The sequence below is a fragment of the Typopeltis vanoorti genome, chromosome 14, assembly GCF_054136105.1.
Source record: "Typopeltis vanoorti isolate ZY-2024b chromosome 14, IOZ_Tvanoo_1.0, whole genome shotgun sequence".
Classification (NCBI taxonomy): domain Eukaryota; kingdom Metazoa; phylum Arthropoda; class Arachnida; order Uropygi; family Thelyphonidae; genus Typopeltis; species Typopeltis vanoorti.
In genome coordinates, this window is record NC_143562.1 from 79,986,232 (window position 1) to 80,009,705 (window position 23,474).

The 23,474-nt window shown below is 35.8% G+C and overlaps 1 protein-coding gene across 6 annotated transcripts in view; it reads right to left on the bottom strand.

Moving 5' to 3' along the window:
- LOC150099700 (fanconi-associated nuclease 1-like) overlaps positions 1-23,474 on the bottom strand; it is a 346,925-nt gene that overhangs the window by 204,941 nt on the left and 118,510 nt on the right. For all 6 annotated transcript variants that reach the window (XM_090403992.1, XM_090403994.1, XM_090403995.1 and 3 more), the window contains exons 6-7: positions 15,262-15,360; positions 1,916-2,050 (exon numbers count right to left, since the gene is read on the bottom strand). In XM_090403992.1, the coding sequence (XP_090260118.1) occupies positions 1,916-2,050; positions 15,262-15,360 (234 nt within the window). The remainder of the gene's footprint in view (positions 1-1,915; positions 2,051-15,261; positions 15,361-23,474) is intronic.

The window sequence follows — 23,474 nt, forward strand, 5'->3', positions numbered from 1 at the left end:
CTTACCTTACTTTGTTTTCATTGTTTCAGCAACATCAGTTATATCAATGTGGTACTTCACTAATTTTTCTTCCAACTGTTTTTGTTTCTTCTGATAGCCAAATATCTAGCTTAATGGTGAAAGCTAGATAACTGGGACTCAAACTCTAATCTTACCCACCAGACATAAGTGACTGTCATTTAATTTAACAAATACAGATGCACAACCATTTTTCCTACTATTTCAAAGAGTTAAAATCCTGGACAACCATCTAGAATTTCCATTTATTCTTGATATAAGTGAAACACAAGGACTAAAGCAGAGTCTCTACCTCAGCCGGTATAGACAAAGCCATTTTTTTTCAGAAACACCTGAGTTTGATTCCTATCTATGATGTGAGGAACCTTTATCAGGTCATATCAGTTTGCCAGTTTCACATGAAGGTGGAGGGTTTTTCTCCCAAAAACTTGGGATTTTTTTAATCCCACAAAATAGATAAACTGGCCCATGATCACACATATCAGTGCAGATAATAGACATAGTTTTATATTTCTCCAGAAGGATATTAGCTGTTTTTCCAGTTTGTCTAAAGTAAGTTAGCATGCAGCAGTACCTCATCTTGGATCCAAATGCCAATACTGGTATCCTGGATACTCCCATATACCAACAACAAGGGTCAAAGCTACAAAACTGGTAAGAGACCAGTTTTTGTGGCTTTGACCTAATTTCTGTCTCTACAAAGCTAGTGGTGATATTTAGAGGAGAAAATATGCTCTGTCTATAAATAATAATTAACTTATTACACTTATTCAGCTATTAAATTATTATGCCAATATTTTCCCATGGTTGCAAAGATATCTTCATAGGCACAAAAAAAAATGCACTAAGCACTTGCATTCCGGCACCAGCAGGAAGGCAAACATAGACCGCATGTGAAAGGTGGAATCCTATGATCCTTATTGATGACTTCAGGTGTAATGGACTTTGGTCAGAAAGACCTGGGTTCGATTCCCATCAGTGATGTGAGGAACCTTTATCTGGTCTCTTTCAACTAAAGGTGAGTTAGCCAGTCTCATATGGAGGTAAGAGGTTTTTTTCACCCAGAAACTCAGATTTTTCATCCCCCCAGAAAAGTGCCAGAAAAAACTGGCACTGTGAACACAGGCTTCTATAGACATAGGACACCTCCAGGAATAAGGAGTAATCAACCTATTCTGTAGGATTTCATTTAAGAATACCTACATGGTAAAATGTGTAGGTCCATGCATGAGCGTATATTAGGATAGGATATATATATATATATAAAAAAAACCTATTATCTGATTGATTTGAAGATGAACTGCATGATTCAGTGTAAATTTTCTGTTTATTTTAAAATATCATTAACTATTTTATTATTTCTGGTGTGCTTACATGTGTTTATAAAACATCCATGTCATACAGGAAGATTTAAACTGACACTTAGAATGCAGAGATACATTTAACTCTCACTATAGACAACTCCTGTAAAAAAATTTGTTCACTATAACAAACTACTCAAAAAGTCCTAACAAAATACAATATCCTATACTAAAAAAAAAAAAAAAAAAAAAAAAAAAAAAAAAAAAATCACTACAGCAAACTATCATCTATAATATACCATTTCTGTGTTCCTTATGAGTTTGCTACAGTGAGAACTGACTGTAGTATCCACTTGCCCAACCAACCAAAGTGGCAAAATTTATACCAACAACAACAGAGCCTCCTATTCCTTCCTATGATGGTGGCAAAGGATCCTCAATCTGGCACAAATGCTAGTCATGGTTTTCTAAATGGATTTATAGCCAAAGGAGACCAAAAAACATAAATGAACCTGTAACAAACCCTGTAATAAACTTCTCTTAATTAATATGAATATTCTATAATAGTAATAATATTTAAAAATAAGTGCAAATACCTTGAATGCAGGCCTTGACTGCACAATTGCAAATAGAGTTCTTTGATTGTGCCATATATAGTAAGTGCTAGTTGAAAGTTTTTCACCTCACACAATGAAACTATTTCATTTTCCAGATGTTTTGCTTCTTCAAATCTAAATTAAAAACATGCTTATAGAAACTGTGTGAGGTAATCTTAGATATGAAAATTATCATATATAATGGAGTATACCAGTAAATCAGTAACAAACATTTTAAAATGCCATTGCATTTCATGGAAATTCTAATATTTATGCAGGTATCAATATGTATCTAGGTTTTTATTTTATTTATTACATATATATATATATATATATTTTTTTTCCATTAAACAAAAAACAAGTGGTTATGGAACTTTGTAATCTTCAGGATAAGTCATTTTGGTGCTGTACTACTGCCAAAGGCAACTACCAAAGAATCTGTATATTCACCTTTGATTAGTAACTCATTCTTCAATAACTATGATTCTGACTATCAACAGCACTGTTACATGCTACTGTAAATTTCACACATGAGATGCTGCAAGTATTCTAGGTTTCTACTGCATTTCTTAAGAAAACTAATAATGTAAAACAGTGCTGCAGTAGAACTGTTATTCAAAACTACCCTTTTTTTAAAAATATTTCAGTTTTGAAAGAATTCCAAATACTTAAGAAAGCACAAAATATTAAGTTAAACTGGTTGTAAAAAGTACTACCCAGCTCTGTTTTAAAGCAAAAATACTGAATGGAGTACTCATTGTTATCAGATATTGGCTAGTTCGTTTAATTATAATTACCCTAAGACCTCATGGAGTCAAAGACTTATCTAGGAGTTCCCTTTTGTCTCTCACACACACACACACACACACACACACACACACACACAAAAAAAAAGCTCGACATACCGTGCCTTAAACACATTCAAATTCTCTGCAGACACCATGGTCTCAGGCAATGCATTTCAATTATTCACAACTCTCCATGCAAAAAACCTGCTTCTCACTCCCTTGCTCACATCATGCAGCTTCCAGGAATGACCTCTTGTTCTCCCCCATTCTCTCACCATTTAATGAACATAACAACTCCTTACAACTTGTACGTCACTATCATATCACCCATCTTCCTCCTATCCACTAGACTTTGCAAATTGCATTGTCTCAACCTTTCTTCATATTCATCATTCCAGAGATCACAACCTATTTTGGCCAATCACCTCAGGACCTTCTCCAACATCTCTTCATCCTTCTGAAAACCAGCTGACCAAATCTGTGCACAGTAGACCATATGTGGCCTAATCAGAGTCTTATACCATGGAACCAGAATCTTATTTAATTACAAGATTGAATAAAAGTGCAAATATCAGTTTAGCAACCAAATCCTAAAAAAGAATCTGATGCAAACAATGGATAATAATGGCTTTATTTCATGTTAAATCTTCATGCATCATTTCCAATGACTTGATGTCATCATTCAGTCTTGACTCTTTTACTTTTCAGAATAAAATATATGGTCTACAGTCACAGCAGCAAACTTATAGGGACCACAGGAACAGCTAGTAAAGTTCATTGATAGTTTGATATACTGAGTTTTGCTTGCCTGTCTGCTTATCTATCCTCTTCATACTTCATGGCAAGGCTCTTTCTTTCTTTTTCTATAATTTTTCTCCATATAAATACAATATATATCTGGAGTATATGTGTATACTCTGGATGATGACCTTAATATGAAGGTCAAATGTCAAGAAATTAAAGTAATTATTTCTAACATAGTTGCAGTCACCATAATTTTACAAAAATGAATACATGATCTCATTTCAATATACACAAAGTAAGTAATAATACATGATCTTTACATATTGTTCTGACAGATTAATCTTTTCTCCAACTTATATTATCCATTATGTGATGGACTGATGAGTTATTAATGGCCATTTAGTTATGACATTGAAGTTACCTGTCATATGATGGGAGGGATATCTGAGTATGACTAAGCATACACAGGTATAATGGCACCCTCCTGCTCTCAGCATTTGCTTCTTGTAAAAAAAAATCCTAAAAAACAAAAAATTATCCTATTACTATTACATATAGCACATCTGAAAAAACTATCCACTAAAGAAAAAAGATTATAAATAATATAGTCACTTCAAAACAAATTGTAAACAGAATAGATCGTCACTCTTATGACTTAAATAGTTACTGGGAAACCATCAGTAAGTGAGGCATTATAAACTGAACCCTAATTTCCCTTAAATCTGTCAGAACAATATGTAAAGATCATGTATTATTACTTACTTTGTGTATATTGAAATGAGACTGTGGGTTAATGTTCTGGGAAACAAGATTGAACTCTATACTATAACATAATATAACCTTTTGTATATTCTATAAAATGGTGATTATCACAGAATGAGACAAACAAAGGCTAAAAATTTCATGCTTATCTTAATGTTATCACTTTAAGGATTTTGTATTCACAAATTCAATTTTCCTCCTTCCAAACATTTTTGAGGGCAAAAATATGTACTACATTGTGAATACTTTTAAACTAAATTGTTAATAAATGTAAAGCAGGACAAATCACAACAGTTTGCTTTAGCCTATAGGCTTCCGACATGCATTTGCGATGTGGGGAAGAGTGATGGTTCTTTAAAAACACAAATATGTAATACAATATTTTGTGATGTAAAATTCAATCACTGGACACAAAATACAAATCATTCATACTAATTAAAATTAATATATCTCAGTTATGTGCTAAGATTTCAGTCAGCAGCCTCAGATAGTAGGTTGCTGACTGTATGCATTCTGATTGCCTCACTCCTATAGTTCTACATTTTATACAGTCATAATAGAAAATGTTTACCTGTTGCAAAAGCAGTGGGGAGTTATAAAGTAAGCAATCATAAAGTAAGTGGCCTACTGTAATAATATTGATGCAAGTAATGCTTGGTTTCATTATGAATGAAGCAGCTTAGACTATGAGGCCAGAGATATTATGTTTGTTAATTGTGTGTGCATCTGCATTTATCCATTCAGAGCTAATATCATCATCATCATATTGTTATTATTATTACACCCTCCATGGAGTTGGCAGACTCATTGTAGGAGGTTCATTCAAGTGACAACATATTTATCATACAGAATCTTAAAATCCTTAATGCTCCTTGCATTAACAGCACATTCTGGTGATGCATTCCATTCACTGACAATTCTCCATGTAAAAAATCTACTCACATCACTCTTCACCACACTCTTATATAACTTCTGGGGATGACCTCTGGTTTTCCCCCTTCTCACCTTCTACTCTTTTTAAAATCTCATCTGGATTAATCCAATAAAATCCTCTCACTAACTTAAATGTCTCAATCATATCACCTTTATCCACAAAACTCTGCAATCCACATTTCTTCAACCTCTCTCCATAGCCAGCATTCCAAACTTCTGATATTGTTTTAGTCACTCGTTTCTGAACCCTCTCCAATGTTTCCACATCACATTGAAAACCAGGTGACCAGATCTGAGTACAATAGTCCAAGTGTGATCTGACCAAAGCCTTATACAGTGGCACAACCACTTCCTTATCCCTACATGTTAGAATACTTCATATCATATCAGCACTATGATGTGCAGCCTTTCCAACACTAGCAATATGCCCTCTAAACTTCAGTCGACTGTCAACCATCACTCCCAAATCTCGAATCTCATCCATTTCCGGAAGTATGGCACCACTGATATAGTACACAGCCTTCTATTTCTGCACTTCAAAATGCAACACCTTGCACTTAAATGTCCATTATTAATATTAAAACTACAACCCCACTGTTTGTCCAAGTAAAATTTCTATTCAAATCTTCCTGAAGGGAATTAACATCAGCAGTGCTACTTATAATATTTCCCAAATTTGGATCACCAGCAAACAACTGAAGATCCCCATTCAGTCCACATGATATCATTTACAAACAAGTTAAACAGCAAGGGCGCCAAGAACAGAACCTTGGGGGAACGCCACTGGTTACCCTCCTTTATTGAGACACTGCTCCATCATATACAGCCTGCTGCTATCATTCAGAGAGCCAATCTCTGATCCATCTGACCAATATACTATCTATTCCCATCCTCTGCAGCTTGTACACAACTTATCATGTGTTAATCTATCAAATGCTTTTGCAAAGTCCAAGAATATCAGTGTATATGATTCTCCCTTAAGGATCAAAGCTATACAACTGGGAGGAGACCTCCACATAGCCTTTCAAGGAATGCAGACAACCAACCAGGGCTTCTGACCTAATGTACAAACCTCATTTTCTCGTGGTGCACCCTGTTAGGTATCTACCTGGATACTGAACGGATGAGGATAGGCTGGCAATTTGGGATTTAACCGACCAAATTGTGTTCTTATTGGCTTAAACCAAAATTTCAAATCATGGTACAACATGACAGAATTTCATGCCGGCTGGGATGTCGCCCGGTTAAACAAGGCCCCCCATTGTTTTTGCGGGGGAACCAGGGCAAACAGCAAAAGGTCAGCTACTGGAACAAATCCTAAAACCCACCACAGCTCAACATCGTCAGAGTTCAAGATTGGTACTATTGACATAAGAAACCTGAACGGCAAAGAAATGGAGTTAGCTGAGGAATTGGATAAGTACCAGATCGACATAATACAGATGACTGAAACAAAAAATGCAAAAACTGGTAAGATCTTTCTGAGCAATAAATACACAATGTTATGTTCGGGCAATGACAATCAAGGAAAAGAAGGAGTAGCCATAGTATTCAACACGAAATAACAAGGCTAATCTCCTTGAATGGCAAGGAGTTTCAAGTAAAGTGATGTGGTCAAATATCAGAATGGGAACTGGACAATGAGACTTATTTCTGCCTATGGTCCCAAAGAAGGTTCTACTCGAAGATAGTAGAACCTTCTAGTAGAAGGTAGAAGTGGAAGAAATTTTTGAGGCTTTAGAGAAAGCAACTGACACAATGAAAAAGGAAAAGTTGGTCCTTGTTGGGGATTTAAATAGCAGAGTAGGAAATGATTGTCAGACATACAAAAATATTTTGGGAAAATTTAAAGAAATGAGCAAAGATAATAATAATGGCAAATATGTGTTGGGTTTCTGCTCAGGACATGGACTGGTCATTACTAATACCATGTTCCAACATAAAAATGTGCACAAATTCACATGGAGAGAAGAGGCAAGGAATAAGAAAAGTCTCATTGACTATGCTATTGTTGATTTTCTCCCTGGTACAGGGCACCAGAGTGTACAGAGGATTTGAAATTGGAAGTGATCGCCATTTAGTCTTGAGGAGGATAAAATTGAATTTCATATTGAAAAGAAAAACATGCAAGGAAGTTTTGAAGGGAATAAAAGTTGAGCAGATCTAAGATGTGAACTGTAGACTAAAATACACAGATATTTTTCAAGAAAAAATGAAAGAGTTTGAGAACGAGAACCAAAACTTGGAGATTCAGTAGCTAGCCCTGAAGAAAACACTGATTGATTCAGTCAGAGAGGCATGTGGTGAGGTTGTCTGCAAGGATAGAAAAATCAGAACTCCATGGTGGACATAGGAAGTTAAAGAGGCAGTGAAGGAAAAGAAGAAAGCATATCAAAAGTTCCTGACAAATAAGTCAGCTTGTGGTCTTAGAGAATACAGAGACAAATGTAAGAAAGTTAAACACTGTGTAAAACTTGCTAAACAAAAGTCATGGAAGGACTTTTGTAAGAAAATAGAAAATAAATAAAGAAGGTGGCAAAATATTCTGCAGGTTGTTGAAGAAGCTCAGAAATAGAGGAAAGAATTATCATTCTAATTCCTTTTACAGGAATTAGAGATGTTAAAGGTGACATGAAAACAGGAGAAAAAGATATCCTTGAAGTATGGAGTAATTACATCGAAAAATTGCTAAATGAAACAAGCAGTGATGACAGCACAGTGGTAAAAAACACTGACCAGGCATGCAATCAGGAATACATATCTATACTTGAAGTAGAAAAAGCCCTCAAAAGCCTGAAATGTGAAAAGGGAGCAGGAGTAGATGATATTCAACCAGAAATGCTCAAGTATGGAGGTATAAAACTTACAGTGGCTGCACTGCATAGTTGAGAAGGCCAGGACAGAGGGATGAATTCCAGATTATTGGAGTACCCATATATAAAAAGGAAAATAAAACTGAATGCGAGAATTACAGAGGTATTTCCCTATTGAGTGTTCCTGGCAAAATCTTTGCAAGTATACTTGAGAAACGGTTGAGAAGAATTGTGGAAGAAAAGCTTGGTGAAGAACAAGCTGGATTCAGGCCAAATAGAGACTGTCAGGATCAGATTTTCACTTTAAGACAGATAGTTGAGAAATCATTGGAATAAAACAAAGATCTGTATTTAAGTTTTGTAGATCTGGAAAAGGCATATTACAAGGTTCCAAGAGAGAAGCTATTCAAAACACTTCAGTTATATTGGTGTTAATGGGGCATTATATCAAGCAATACTTAGTCTTTATTTGAGTAGTAAGTCAGCAGTTAGAATTGAAGGAAGTACAGGAAGATGGTTTAATGTTAAATCTGGTGTGAGACAAAGATGTGCATTATCCCCTCTGTTATTCAGTATCTAAATGGATCATGTTATGAAGGAAAGTGGTATTAAAACTGATATCAAAATTGGAGATGTTAATCTCAGCTCTTTGCTTTATGCAGGTGATGTTATACTTCTAAAAAAATCTGCTAAGTCTGCAAGATTCCCTGACTAAATTTTTCAATGCAGCTGAAAATATCACTGCATTGTGAATGGAAAAACCTATGAACAAGTAAAACATTTCAGCTACTTAGGAATGATTTTTAGTGAAGATGGTAAATTAAATATAGAAATAGACAACAGAATCAACAAAGCTGGTATGGTAGGAAGTCAACTGAATAAATTTATATGGATTAAGAGAGAAATTAGCCAAAACACTAAATTAGCTGTATACAAGACAGTATTCAAACCAATTTTAACTTATGTATCTGAAAGCTGGGTCAGAAGTAAAACACTTGACCAAAGACTGTAAATATGAGAGTCCTGAGAAAGATTATAGGTGTGAACAGATGGCATCAATGGCAATATCATATTAAAAACGAGGATATTAGGAAAGAACTTGACATTGTTAGCATCCAGGAATGCATTAGCAGAGCTGATCTCAGGTGGTATGGTCACTTAAACAGAATGGGCGAAGAAAGATTAGCAAAACAAGTGTTCTCTGCCAGGTTGGCAGCAAAACGACACAGAGGAAGACCAAGATACAGTAAAAAGTGCCTTAGAAGACAGAAATATAAGATCTGATAATAATCGAGTCTTGACAGGTAACCGACTGATTTGGAGGAAAATTGTAGAGAGGAAGTTAGCAATGATGTAAATTTTTCATGTAGTACTAGCATATCCTGTACACCCCTTGAGGGTATATATTAGGAATTTGATGATTATAATTCTTCCTTATTTAACACACCCATTACCCTATCATAAAATGCAAGTAAATTAGTAAAACGAGACCTACCTTTTACAAATCCATGCTGACCATCATAAAGTATGCTATGTCCATCAACCCAATCCTGTATTCTATTTCTAACCAATCTCTCCAAACCTTGACTGCAACTGCAGTTATATTCAGACTAGTATTCTTATATTCTTATATTTATAAGAATATAAGAATTAGATCAGAAAGTTATACAGAGTGGTCTATAATTGGAAATTTCTGTCCTAGAAACATGCTTGTGAAGTGGTACTATTTTGCCTTCTTTCCACTCCTTAGGAACCCTACCCACTGCAAGACTTTTATTAAATAACCAGTCAAGGGCATAGCCAAGTGCAGTGCACATTCCTTAAGAATACATGTTGATATATCATCCATTCCCACAGATGTATTAACATATAACCCAACCTACATCTGATACACTTCTGATTCTCCTAATACTTGCCTCCCTTCTATACATTGCACCACATCATTTACACCAGTATGCTGAAAGGTGCGTGTTCAAAAATTCCACTATAACCTTTGCAACTATTATTCTGCTGCTGTGACTATCCACCAATGTTAACCTGTCATAATTATTCTGTCTCTTGCTTGCCATATAGTGGAAAAATTCCCTTGAGTTAACCTTGGTCTGACAGCAAATCTCGTCTCATACTGCACCTTTACTTTCTTAACCATACTCATCACCTTTCTAGCCTGCACTTTATACTCTTCATGGATATGTATACTACTGCATATTGGAATGTATACACCACTGTATATTATGAGCAGGGTCATTACTCAGATGGATTTCAAACCTTTATATTCAATTTATATTTATATATTTTATATACAAGCAGACGTACCGATAGATACTTCACATGAAAACTTTTTTGCTAACACTTGGAGAAAGGATATATCCAAGGATATGTCCTTTATATCCTCGGATATAAAGCATAATATAATAATTTCTTGTCAAGTATAATTTACTTTGTAAACAAGTGAGAAAACTTTCTAAAAAACTGTCTCTTATGAAGAGTGTTTCAGTAATGAGGTAATACACTTTTTTGATAATTGTGGGTCGGGCTCCACAATAGCCTCTACGTACAAAGAGCCTAGTTATGAAGATACTTCATACAAACTTGGTTTGCTTACACTTGGATAAAGGATTAAATAATATAATTCCTTGTGAAGTATAATCACCTACAATAGGATGAACAAAAAATTATATACATTAATGATGACTCATGGTGAAAGGAAAGAAAATGATAGCACATGGTGGGAATGTTTTGTTCTTGAGTTGAACAATATTTCTCTATTTCTCTTGAATAAATATTCAAGAAATACACACCTCACTGAAGGATAGCAAATAGATTAACATTTAAGACTTGTTGGAGATGATCTTGAAGTTTGGGCTGTCTGGGAATTACCTGATTTGCCAAATGAATAAGCCAAATAATGTGTAATATCATTATCAAAGCAGTGGATGAGATTAATGGGTAAATAAGAGTAAGTCACTTAAGTAAAGGAGAAAGAGGATAGGCAGCAGAACAGAGATCTAAGGCAGGGAGCCAATGACACATTATGAACAATCAATCAGAGAGAAATCTGACTACTCAATCACAGAAGGATGAAAATTTATTGAGCAAGCCTTAACACCTTAACAATATCATTAAAAGCTTTGGAAATATCAAGAGTGACAATTTGGAGAAATGCATGCTCTCACAGCATGTGTTTCTCCAAGCTTTCAATGCTATATGTCTCAATGTGGATGATGCAATGTGGACAAGACATGTATCTAGAGTGGCAGAATCCATACTGATGATTGTTGATTAACTGGTGGGTCTTTATGTAATGGAGAAGTTGAGTTGACTCTGGATGATTTCTTAGTTATTTTTGTGCAATCAATCAGTTTAACAGCAGACTTTTATTTTCCAACCCCCCACCCTCTTTTTTTTTTTTGAACAGGCTGGATTCCAACAATGATTGTTTCCATGCACTGGAATAAGTCTCAGGCCAGTATAAAAGATAGTTGGGGCTACAAAGGACTAGTGTTAATTTTGGATAAAGATTCATGTAACATGAATCTTTATCCAAGGTTTTAATCAACTTGTTCAATCAAAAATTGAGAACAATGATAACCATTCTTTAAACTGTCATATATTTATCTGGGTACTAAGATTTAGTGCAATTAACAAAAGTGCAAGTCATTTAATATTCTTCTAATGCCGTTTCTTTTTGCCTAAACACCAAAGAAGGCACATGGCAAGGAGTGACTTGTCTTAGTATCTATGCAAGAGTTGGAGGAGAAGAGTGATAAGTTAAAAATAAAGGCATGGATTCTCAGGCCATCTGCTAGTAAATGCAGTTCATCATCATCATTATCATCATTGCCATGTACCCTCAAGGGGTTGTACAGGATATGATAGTACTACATGAAAAAAATTACATCATTACTAACTTCCTATCTACAATTTTCCTCCAAATCAGTCTGTTACTTGTCAAGACACCAACATTATCAGATCTTATATTTCTATTGTCTAAGGCACTTTATACCGTATCAATCCACCTATATCTTGGTCTTCCTCTGTGTCGTTTTGCTGCCAACCTGGCAAAGAACACTTGTTTTGCTAATCTTTCTTCGCCCATTCTGTTTAAGTGACCATACCACCTGAGATTAGCTCTGCTAATGCATTCCTGGATGCTGACAATGTCAAGTTCTTTCCTAATATCCTCGTTTTTAATATGATATTGCCATTGATGCCATCTGTTCATGCCTATAATCTTTCTCAGGACTCTCTTATCTGCGGTCTCTAGTCTTTGGTCAAGTGTTTTACTTCTGACCCAGCTCTCAGATCCATAAGTTAAAACTGGTTTGAACACTGTCTTGAATACAGCTAATTCAGTGTTCCAACTAATTTCTCTCTTATTCCATATGAATTTATTCAATTGACTTAATACCATACCAGCTTTGCTGATTCTGTTGTCTATTTCTATATTTAATTTACCATCTTCAGTAAAAATCATACCTAAGTAGCTGAAATGTTTCACTTATTCCACAGGTTCTCCATTCACAACACAATTGACATTTTCAATGACTCTGCCTATTTTCATTGTCTTTGTCTTTTTATTGCTGACCTTCATAACATATCTATTACAACAGCTATTCAATTTAGTCAGAGAATCTTGCAGACTTGTAGCGGATTTATTTAGAAGTATAACATCATCCGCAAATAGCTGACATTAACATCTCCAATTTTGATATCATGTTTAATACCACTTTCCTTCATAATGTGATCCATATAGATAATGAATAACAGAGGGGATAATGTACATCCTTGTCTCACACCAGATTTAACATTAAACCATCTTCCTGTACTTCCTTCAATTCTATCTGCTCACTTACAACTCAAATAAAGACTAAGAATTGCTTGATATAATGCCCCATTGATACCATATAACTGTAGCGTATCGAATAGCTTCTCTCTTGGAACCTTGTCATATGCCATTTCCAAATCGACAAAACTTAAATACAGATCTCTGTTATATTCCCATGCTTTCTCGACTATTTGTGATAAAGTGAAGATCTGATCCTGACAGCCTCTATTTGGCCTGAATCCAGCTTGTTCTTCACCAAGCTTTTCTTCCACAATTCTTCTCAACCATTTCTCAAGTATACTTGCATAGATCTTGCCAGGAACACTCAGTAGGGAAATACCTCTGTAATTCTCGCATTCAGTTTTATTTCCCTTTTTATATATGGGTACTATGAGAGCTCTACTCCAATCATCGGGAATTCGTCCCTCTGTCTAGGCTTTCTGATCTATGCAGTGCAGCCACTGTAAGACTTTTATACCACCATACTTCAGCATTTGTAGTCGAATATCATCTACTCCTGCTGCCTTTCCACATTTCAAGCCTTTGATGGTTTTTTCTATTTCAAGTATGGATATGTATTCCTGACTGCATGCCTGGTCAGTGTTTTTTACCACTGTGCTGTCATCACTGCTTGTTTCATTTAGCAGTTTTTCAAAGTAATTACTCCATACTTCAAGGATATCTTTTTCTCCCATTTTCATGTCACCTTTATCATCTCTAACTCCATTTACAGCACAGCACTCTTTCCTCCATTCCTAAGCTTCTTCAACAACCTCCAGAATATTTCACCACATTCTTGATATTTATTTTCTATATTCTTGCCAAAGTCCTCCCATGACTTTTGTTTAGCTAGTTTTACACACTGTTTAGCATTCTTGCATTTGTCTCTGTATTCTCTAAGAGCACAAGCTGACTTATTTGACAGGAACTTTTGATATGCTTTCTTCTTTTCCTTCACTGCCTCTTTACCTTTGTGTCCACCAGGGAGGTCTGATTTTTTTATCCTTGCAGACAACCTCACCACATACCTCTCTGACTGAATCAATCAGTGTTTTCTTCAGGGCTAGCTACTGAATCTCCAAGTTTTGGTTCTTGTTCTCAAACTCTTTCATTTTTTTCTTCAATAATCTTTGTGTATTTTAGTCTACAGTTCACATCTGAGAGCTGCTCAACTTTTATTCGCTTTAAAACTTTCTTACATGTTATTCTTTTCAATATGAAATTCAATTTTATCCTGCTCAAGACTAAATAGTGATCACTTCCAATTTCAAATCCTCTGTACACTCTGGTGTCCTGTACCAGGGAGAAAACATCACTATCAACAATAACATAGTCAATGAGACTTTTCTTATTCCTTGCCTCTTCTCTCCATGTGAATTTGTGCACATTTTTATGTTGGAACATGGTATTAGTAATGACCAGTCCATGTCCTGAGCAGAAATTCAACAGATATTTGCCATTATTATTAGCTTTGCTCTTTTCTCCAAATTTTCCAAAATATTTTTGTATGTCTCACAATCATTTCCTACTCTGCTATTTAGATCCCCAACAAGGACCAACTTTTCCTTTTTCATTGTGTCAGTTGCTTTCTCTAAAGACTCAAAAAATTCCTCCACTTCTACCTTAGTAGAACCTTCTGTGGGACCATAGGCACAAATAAGTCTCATTGTCCAGTTCCCTCATTCTCATATTTGCCAACATTACTCTAATTGAGGCTGACTGGCATTCAAGAAGATTAGCCTTGTATTTTGTGTTGAATACTGGCTACTCCTTCTTTTCCTTGCCTGAATTTTGTATTTTGTATTTATTGCTCAGAAAGATCTCACCAGTTTTTGTCTTTTTTGTTTCAGTCACCCCTATTATGTCGATCTGGTACTTATCTGATTCCTCAGCTAGCTCCATTTCTTTGCCATTCAGGCTTCTTATGTTGATAGTACCGATCTTTAACTCTGGTGTTGTTGAGTTGGGGTTTGTTTTCAGATTTGTTCCAGTAGCTGACTTTTCGCTGTTCACCCTGGTTCCCTGGCGAACACAATGGGGGCCTTGTTTAACTGGGCGGTGCCCCAGCTGGCATGAAATTTTGTCATGTCGTACCATCATTTTTTATTTTGGTTTAACCAATATGAATACAATTTCGTCAGCTAGCACCCTGCTGAAGATGTTGTTAGCCATGTAGATAGCGAAACATGTTGAGGAAATGTATCTAGTATTTGGAAATCTCTTGTTTGTAACACTGAGCGTAAAAAACAGCAATGTCTTCAGGGGATTAAGTTTCGTCCTTCCAGTAATTCATAATAGCAATCAAATTAAAAATATTTTTATCCCTGTTACTAATACCATAATTATTCATGCTTATCAATGTAATATTATTTAAATGTAACAAAGAATTCTTAACTTAGAAGAACACATTTAATTCACTAAAACATCTAATTTCAACCAACTTAAAAGTGAAATAAAATCACTAGCTGAAATTTTTACCTTATAATGTCTTCTCTATCTTGAAATAAAGTTTTCTGTCTGTAGATAGGAAACTCAGGAAATATCATTTTCTTTGTATCCACCATTAATAAAGTAAAACTGAAAATATATAAATACAACACTATTAGAATGAAAAGTCAGGGTTTTGAAAAATATATCATATATGAATAAAACAAGAAGAAACCAGTTTATAATAAAATGAAGTTAAGTCATAAGTAACGTATCATTCAATAAAACTTGAAAAATGTATCATATATGAATAAAAATAAGAAAAAATAATTTATAACACAGTGAACAGTTCAGTCAAATATTTAAAAACTGCAATAATGTAAAAAACTCTTGAATTTTACTCTAGAAGCAGGTGAGAGAGAAAGAGAGAGGATATCAGAGCACTAAAGAAGTACAGAGGTATCTCACTAATCCGAACTAATAAAAACTGTGCTCGTTCTGATTAGCGAAAAGTTCGATTAGCAAATTTCCCCCCTAAAGACAACAATAACTGGTGTTTAAGACAAAAATAATCAGATTCTAATGGTACATCAATAATAGAAGCTGATAGAAAAAAAGCTACTGTACTGTAATGTAAAACAAAAAATAATACAGTACATAAATTTATTTTAGTAAAAAAATTAATTTCTTGTACCTGTATTGTTGAGGATTCTGATTTAATAAAATTGCATAATTCAGTATGTAACTTAATTTGGGAAAAATATCACTTTCTTGTACAGAACATAAAAAACATTTCACAAAATAACACACACAAAAAAAAGGTTTTTATTTCTTTGTCACTGATTTTCTTTTGTTTCTTTGAAACTAAACTTTTTTCGAATGCTTCTTCTCTGAGCTGCATTAGCATCAAAATTTTGTGGAATAGCGTATCATTCTGCCTTAGCACATTCTATACACATATTAAAACTGTCAGCTGCCTCTTCATGTTTTACTTTTTTTTTTCTTCGAGTTCTTCATCGTTATCATCATCTTCTAATTCATTAGATGATGATGACGATGATTCTACATAATACATCATAAATATGTAGCGTTATATTTATAATTTAAGCATCTGATTTGATTTTGATTTCACTTTTGGTTCTACCTGTAATCCACTCCGTAACATCTGTTTGTGAAATTTCATCATCTGGATTTATATTTTTAACCAAATTATGCATGTTTTGAATTTACTCTTTTTGTGTATATTTGTGATTCATGCCGACAATACAGTACGTACTGTACAGTATAAAAAAGCAAACGTGAACACACAATACATCAAAATAGGCCTCCAGTATAACCGTACAATCGACAATACGAAAAAAATACTGCACTGTAATAATAATAATAAAATAAATAATAATTATTAATTATATGAAGAGCCAAAGGCTTCAATTCGCCGACATAACTTATTTAAGTCAAGGGATATTACATTCCATATTGTTTCATAGCCAAATAAGAAAGAATTTCATGTCGAATATAGTAAATATATAAAGTTCGGCGAGTCCAAGTGTAAGCAAATACCTGGATAGTGTTACAACTGACCCTTTAGGGAGTGCAACACTGAGACAACATGGTAAAGGTGGAGCAAGCTCCGATCACCATTCTTGATATTTCCCCATAATGTGAAACCCAGCTTCTGGGAGCTGTATTACTGTTCTACATTATGAGTGAGAGAAGGTCACTACCCAGACCGGTTTCAACCTTTATTGAGGTCTCATCAGTGAGTAGGTAGACCTAGAAATACCAAGTTTGTAGCAAACAGCTTGCTCCACCTTTACCATGAGTTGCCTCAGTGTTGCACTCCCTAAAGGGTCAGTTGTAACACTATCCAGGTATTTGCTTATGCTTGGACTCACCAAGCTTTATATATTTACTATATTCAGCATGCATCTGAATGTGTTTGGTATCAGAAGTCTTGAAAAACTAATAACTGGTATAAGACCTAACACAGAGAGTCAGGGAAACCAAATTATAAAGGGAGGAATGGTAAGAATATGAGTGTAAGAGCAGCAATGTTAAAACTGCATTAATGACAGGAATGGGTTTTATCATGGAAATGTTGACAAAGAGGGAACGATTTTGACTATGTGTTCGTCCGATTTGGACCTATCAAATGTGTGCAAAGATGTCTGCATATATATATAAGGCATCAAAGAAGAATAAAGATCTGCAAGTTGTCCGACTGTGTCATGCAGACTGCAGACAAGAGTATACAAAAGAACATGCAGATATATTATTATGTCTGTACACGAATGCTAAGAGCATCAGAAACAAATGAGTACAGTTTGTTGCCTTGGTCAATATGTTGGGATTTCAGATTGAAGGCATTTGTGAGACCCAGCTACAAGAATCACACATACTAATTGATATCGAGTGTAAAGGGTACAGTATTTTAGGAAGGATAGAGAGAGAGAGAATAGGAGGGGACATGCTGCTAATGATGTCAGATGATTGATTTCCAGTTAGAGTTGAGACCTATGATTATAGTAATACTACTAACAGAATTTCATGCAGAAATGAGTTTGAAGCAGGTGGAATCTAGCAAGATCGATTACATAGTGGGGCGTTGTTACAGACCTTGTGGATCAGTTGCTAGTGATGAAGAAATGCATCACCAAATAGAAAAAATGAGCGCGAAAAGAGTAATTATAATAGGAGACTTTAATTATCCAAATATTGATTGGGTAACAGTAGAATCTTATGAGAAGAATGAAAATGAATTTATTGAGCTGTTGCAGGATAACTTCCTCAAGCAGCATGTGAAAGAAAGAACTCGAGGTCAAAGAGTGTTAGATTTAATTATAGTGTCAGAGGGAATTTCAGTAAAAGATGTAACTTTTCTGTCTCCAGTTGGTTACAGAAATCATGCAATAGTCACTTGGGAAGTGACTAAGTTTATGAATGTTCCATTCAGAAAAGGTTACATGCTGAACTACAAAGCAGGAATTTATAACCAACTGAGGAGTATACTGAGTTCAGTGGAATGGAATAGGTTGTTGGATGGGAAGAATATCAGTAATGCACGGGAAACATTTAAACAATACTTAAATGATGAAATATCAGAATGTGTCCCAAGAGTTCGAAGAATAGGGTAGGAGTCAAATAGATGTGTAATCTTATTAAACAAGAGATTCATAAGAAAAGGATGATATGGAAGGAATAAATACTGTGCACATTAGGATGATGTCCATTATGAAAATTATAAGCAACACTCTAGAATAGTCACAAGTGTTGTATGGAAAGTCTGAGTATGAAAAGAAACTGGCTCTGCATTCTAAAGACAACCCATAAGAATTCTATTGATATGCTGCAAATAAAAGATGAATGAATAAGAAAGAATAACTCTCCTAAATGCAGATGGTGTGAGAGTAACAGATGCAGAAGAGGTTGTTCAATTAATGAGTGCCCATTATGTTAAAAGCTATCAACCTGGTGTATGCAACATTGAGCTCACTGCTACCTCTTAACTGGATGAAGAAACTCAGGTATATGATGACAAGGTATTACAGCTGTTGCACAAACTGAATAAGAATTCAGCAATAGAGAGCGATGGGACATCAGCACGTGTGCTAAAAGAGTGTTCAGCTGAACTGGCTATTCCTTTGACCAGGCTGTTTAATGAGTCTCAGAACAGGAAAGATTCTGCAGGAATGGAAAGAATGTATGGTAATTCCCTTGTGCAATGGAATTATAAGCAGCAGACTAGCATAGTCACAAGTGTTGTATGGAAAGCAAAGTCTGAGTATGAAAAGAATCTCTAAAGACTGATGTATCCAGCTATCAACCAATTAGTATCTCAGGAGTTGTGGTGAAGATTTTGGAAAAATTGGCTAGGGCTTGCATTCAGAAATGGGTTGACAGTGAATCTCTACTTTGGAATGAGCAACATGTGTTTACTAAGAGAAGGTCATGTTTAGCAACTTGCTCACACTCTATAACAATGTTTCCATTGAACTAGACAAGGGGAATGGATATACCATAATACTTTTGGATTTTGCTAAGACTTTTGACAGAGTATAGCATGGAATAATGTTGCATAAATTGGAGAATTTGGGATTGGAATATAAACTATTAGCATGGATAAGAGGATGGCTAACTGACAGATACCAAAAAGTGACAGGGGATGTGAATCTGCATGATTTACGGTAACCAGCGATGCACTATAACATCAACAAGCAGTATTTAATAAGTCACTTATGTGTTTTTTCAGGTATAAACTTTTTTTTTTTCAGGAGCTGATATGCAGTTAGGCACAAGATATCTCATAGACTGCATACATAAAAGAAGTACAGTACAGTACAGTAAAAGTAGTACTATTCATCTGAGCTTCAATAATATCATCAGGAAGCTTGTGTGTTTGGACTGGGGTGGCAGGAGCCAATACTTTAAAATCTGCTGCCCATGCCCTAGTGTATTCTTGTGCAGAATACTATGCTCCAGTGTGGTATTTGAGTCATCACATCAGCAAGGCCAACATACAAATTAACAATACTATGAGAATCATCATCATGGGTCGCAAAAAGTCTATACCTGTTGTGTGGCTACCAACACTCTGTAACATCATACCACCAGACATAAAGAGGAAAGCTGCTGCTAACAGAGAGTGGATAAAATGTATGGAAATAACAACTTACTCATCCATGAGGACCTCCAAAATTTACCACCTATTCATTTCAAGTCCCACAACCCGATCTGGAAAAAATCAGCAACCAGATACATATTCTCCTGAAACTGAATGGAAGAATCGCTGGCTTACTTCAACAATAAAAAATGGACACCTCATTACAGACCCCACAATAGCGGCCCCTGGCTTTGACCTGCCCAGACGGCAATCTGTGGAGTACACTCAACTGCCTGAGGGCAGGCCATGCCAGATGTGCTACCATGATGTACAAGTGGGGGCTGCATTAACCCCCAACATGTGACTGTGGTGCTGATCAACAGACCATCAATCATATTATTCAGGACTGACCGCTGTGAAGTTTTCAGGGCACATTGATGGACCTGTTCCAGGTTATCCCAGATGCAATCCAATGGATTAGAGAACAATTTAAACTTAAATTTATGATTTTTAGCATATAGTTTTAGTATGTGTATATATATACACACACATTCACTTTTATTTTTCTTTTGCACAAACCCAACTCATACAAAATGTATATATAGCTTATCTTTTTATTGCTGATTTCTGGCCAAATTTGTTACAGAAGTTATTTAATTTCATTAAAGAATCTTGAACACCTATAATGTATTTATTTATGAGTATAACTTCATCTTAACCAATTTAACCAGTACAACTAATTTTGCTGCAACTTCCCTTCATAATGTAATCCATTATGTTGTGTTGTGAAGATACTTCACACCCAAACTTTGCCCTGTGGCTGTCAAAGGGCAAGGTTAAAATTGGATGTATTACAAGGCAACAGTGAAAAATGAAAAGTTTTCATTATAATTTATTTGAGTTTTGCTTTAATTTTATGGGGAATCTAAGCTAGACAGAAAGTATAGCGTGTGGATAGTTTTACTTGGGGAATTTGTACTTTAACGTAACATTTTAGTATAGTTTGTCAGTATTTTTGTGCAGTGTCTGAATGGTGGTAGCCACAATTCAGTATGCTTATTGCTTGTCACCAAGTCCTCCACCATTAAAGAACTTCATTTTACACATCATACCATTAGATTTTGTGGTATGTGGTGCTTGAGGTATGTACACATCTCCCAGCAATTAGAAATGTGGGAAGGGAGAGACTGGGGAGTGCATGTCTGTGTAAAATGTAGAAAATGGGAAGAACTTTGTGATTTAGAAATTACCATAACAGACTTCAGCAGGAACAGATGTCAGGAACAGATGAATACCAACCAAGAGAGATGAGTAGTGTGATCGTGTGTGAGGAAAATGAGTAGCATGAGAATGAGAATATAAAATAAGGGAGTACAGTAGGTTTGAAAGATGGTACAATTTTGGAAGATAGTGTTGATTGGGAGGATGAATGCAAAGCGAGAGTAGGTTGCTTGCACAGAGAGAGAGAGAGTGAGAGAGAGAGAGAAACAGAATGAAAGAAGAAGTGGAATGCATGAGTGCTGAGTTAAGAAGAAAGAAAGAAGAGATCAGGAGACTGGAAACAACAGTGCAAAGCAAATCAGAGTAGAAGTGAGAGTGAGTTATGGAAATGATAGAAGGGGAGTGAATAGGAGAACAAGGGGAAATGAGGAAATGAGAGGAAGGTGAGGCAGTGTAGAAACTAGGGTTGGAGATATGACAGGATGGCAGATAAGTTGGAGAACAAGGAGATAAAGTGTCAGAGTAGATGCAGGTGAGCAAGGAAGGAACGCAGAGGTAAGATTTGTGATGTATGGAGATTCAGTGATCTATGGTGTACAAAATACAATGTCAGAGGAGTGTTAATCTGAAGGAATGATAAACAGTGTGACTATGGCAATTATGCAAGGTGAAAGAGTAGATGAAATGACTGTGATGATGGTGGACACAAATGACTTGAGAGGCAGTGTCAATCAGGTGGCAAGACATATGAGGTATGTTTGAGGATGTACGGAAGAAGATTGTGAGTGTGATACCCAAGTATGATAATGCAGAGCTGAGGAGAACAGTGACGATAATGAATACAGCCAGAATGTGTCAAAAGAGAGACTTAGATTATGCAGATACTTAGAGGGCATTTGAGGACAGAAAGGAACTGTATGCCAGAGATGGCTAGCATTTGAATGAGGAAGAACATTTTGGAGAGAGAGAATGTTATTCTCTGAACAAGTCAACGTGTTGATGCAGGGAAAAGAGAATTATCAGGGATGGCCTCTTGTGGGAATAGTCGCTTGGAAGAAGGGGGAATACATGGCATAATGCAGAATTCAGTAGAGTCTGGAGAGAATAATAATAGGTATAGAAACCCTGAAAATGCACTGATTATTCTTTATACTAATGCCAGGAGTATCCGGAATAAAGAAAACGAATTGGTGGTGCTGATACCCCTCAGCCTCTCCAAAGATTATTGGGATCAATGAGACATGGTTGATGGAAGATGACATACTGACAGGAATAGAAGTAGCAGGATATAGCATTTTTCAGCAGGATAGGAAGGGAAAAAACGTAGTGGTATAGTATTGCTTATGATAAGTGATGAGTTGTGTCCAAAAGACAGTTCACAGAGGTTGAGATCTTGACCTACCTGCACAACTTCGTGTGCAGGAAAGTCAAGAGAATGCATTTTGTTCATTCATCTACTACCTAAAGATTTACACAAAACATCCATGCTCATGATGGGAATCAAACCCAGAGTCTAATAATATGAAAAATGAACTAATCTGTTTGCAAAGCCAATAGATTAGTTAATGTGTATACATTACATAGCTAAGAAGTTAGAATATAGGATGGATATTTGCCATGTTATAGGAAAACATATATAGAACCCTTATAGTTTACAACAGATCATCATTAAATTTCTGACATGTACCCTCAAGGGCTGTACAGGACATTATGATTGTTCTACATGAAAAATTTACATCTTTATTAACTTCCTATCAACAATTATTCTCCAAATTAATTTGTTATCTGTCAAGACTCCAATATTATCAGATCTTATATTTCTGTCTTCTAAGGCTTTTTACTGTATCAATCCACCTAGATCTTGGTCTTCCTCTGAAGATCTTTTTCTTGCCATTCTGGCAAACAACACTTATCTTGATAACCTTTCTGTGCCATTCTATTCAATGACTAAAGCACCTGAGAGTAGCTCTGATAAAACATTTCTGAATTGTAACAATGTCAGGTTCTTTCCTAATACTCTCGGTTTCAGGCCTGTACAATGATAGTTATGAGGATCAGCTGAGGGAATGTGGACTGCAGAATTTGGTGGATAGAAGAAGGAGAGGTGATATGATTGAGACTTTTAAACTGTTGAGAGGGGGTTACAGGGTTGACACTGGGGAGTTCTTTCGCTTGGTTGAACAGTGGGAAGGAGTGATGACAAGAGGCCATCCCTGGAAGTTACGAAAGGAAACTGTGAGCAAGAGGGTGAGGAGTGGTTTCTTTGCATGGAGGGTGGTTGAACCATGGAATGCATTGCCTGATGAAGTGGTGAGAGCGAGAATGGTCAATGAGTTCAAGGAGTGGTATGATAGACTTTGTGTTTCTTAGGGAGGGGGGGGGACCTCCCCTCGATGAGTCTTGATAGACTTTGTGTTTCTTAGGAACGACCTCCCACGATGAG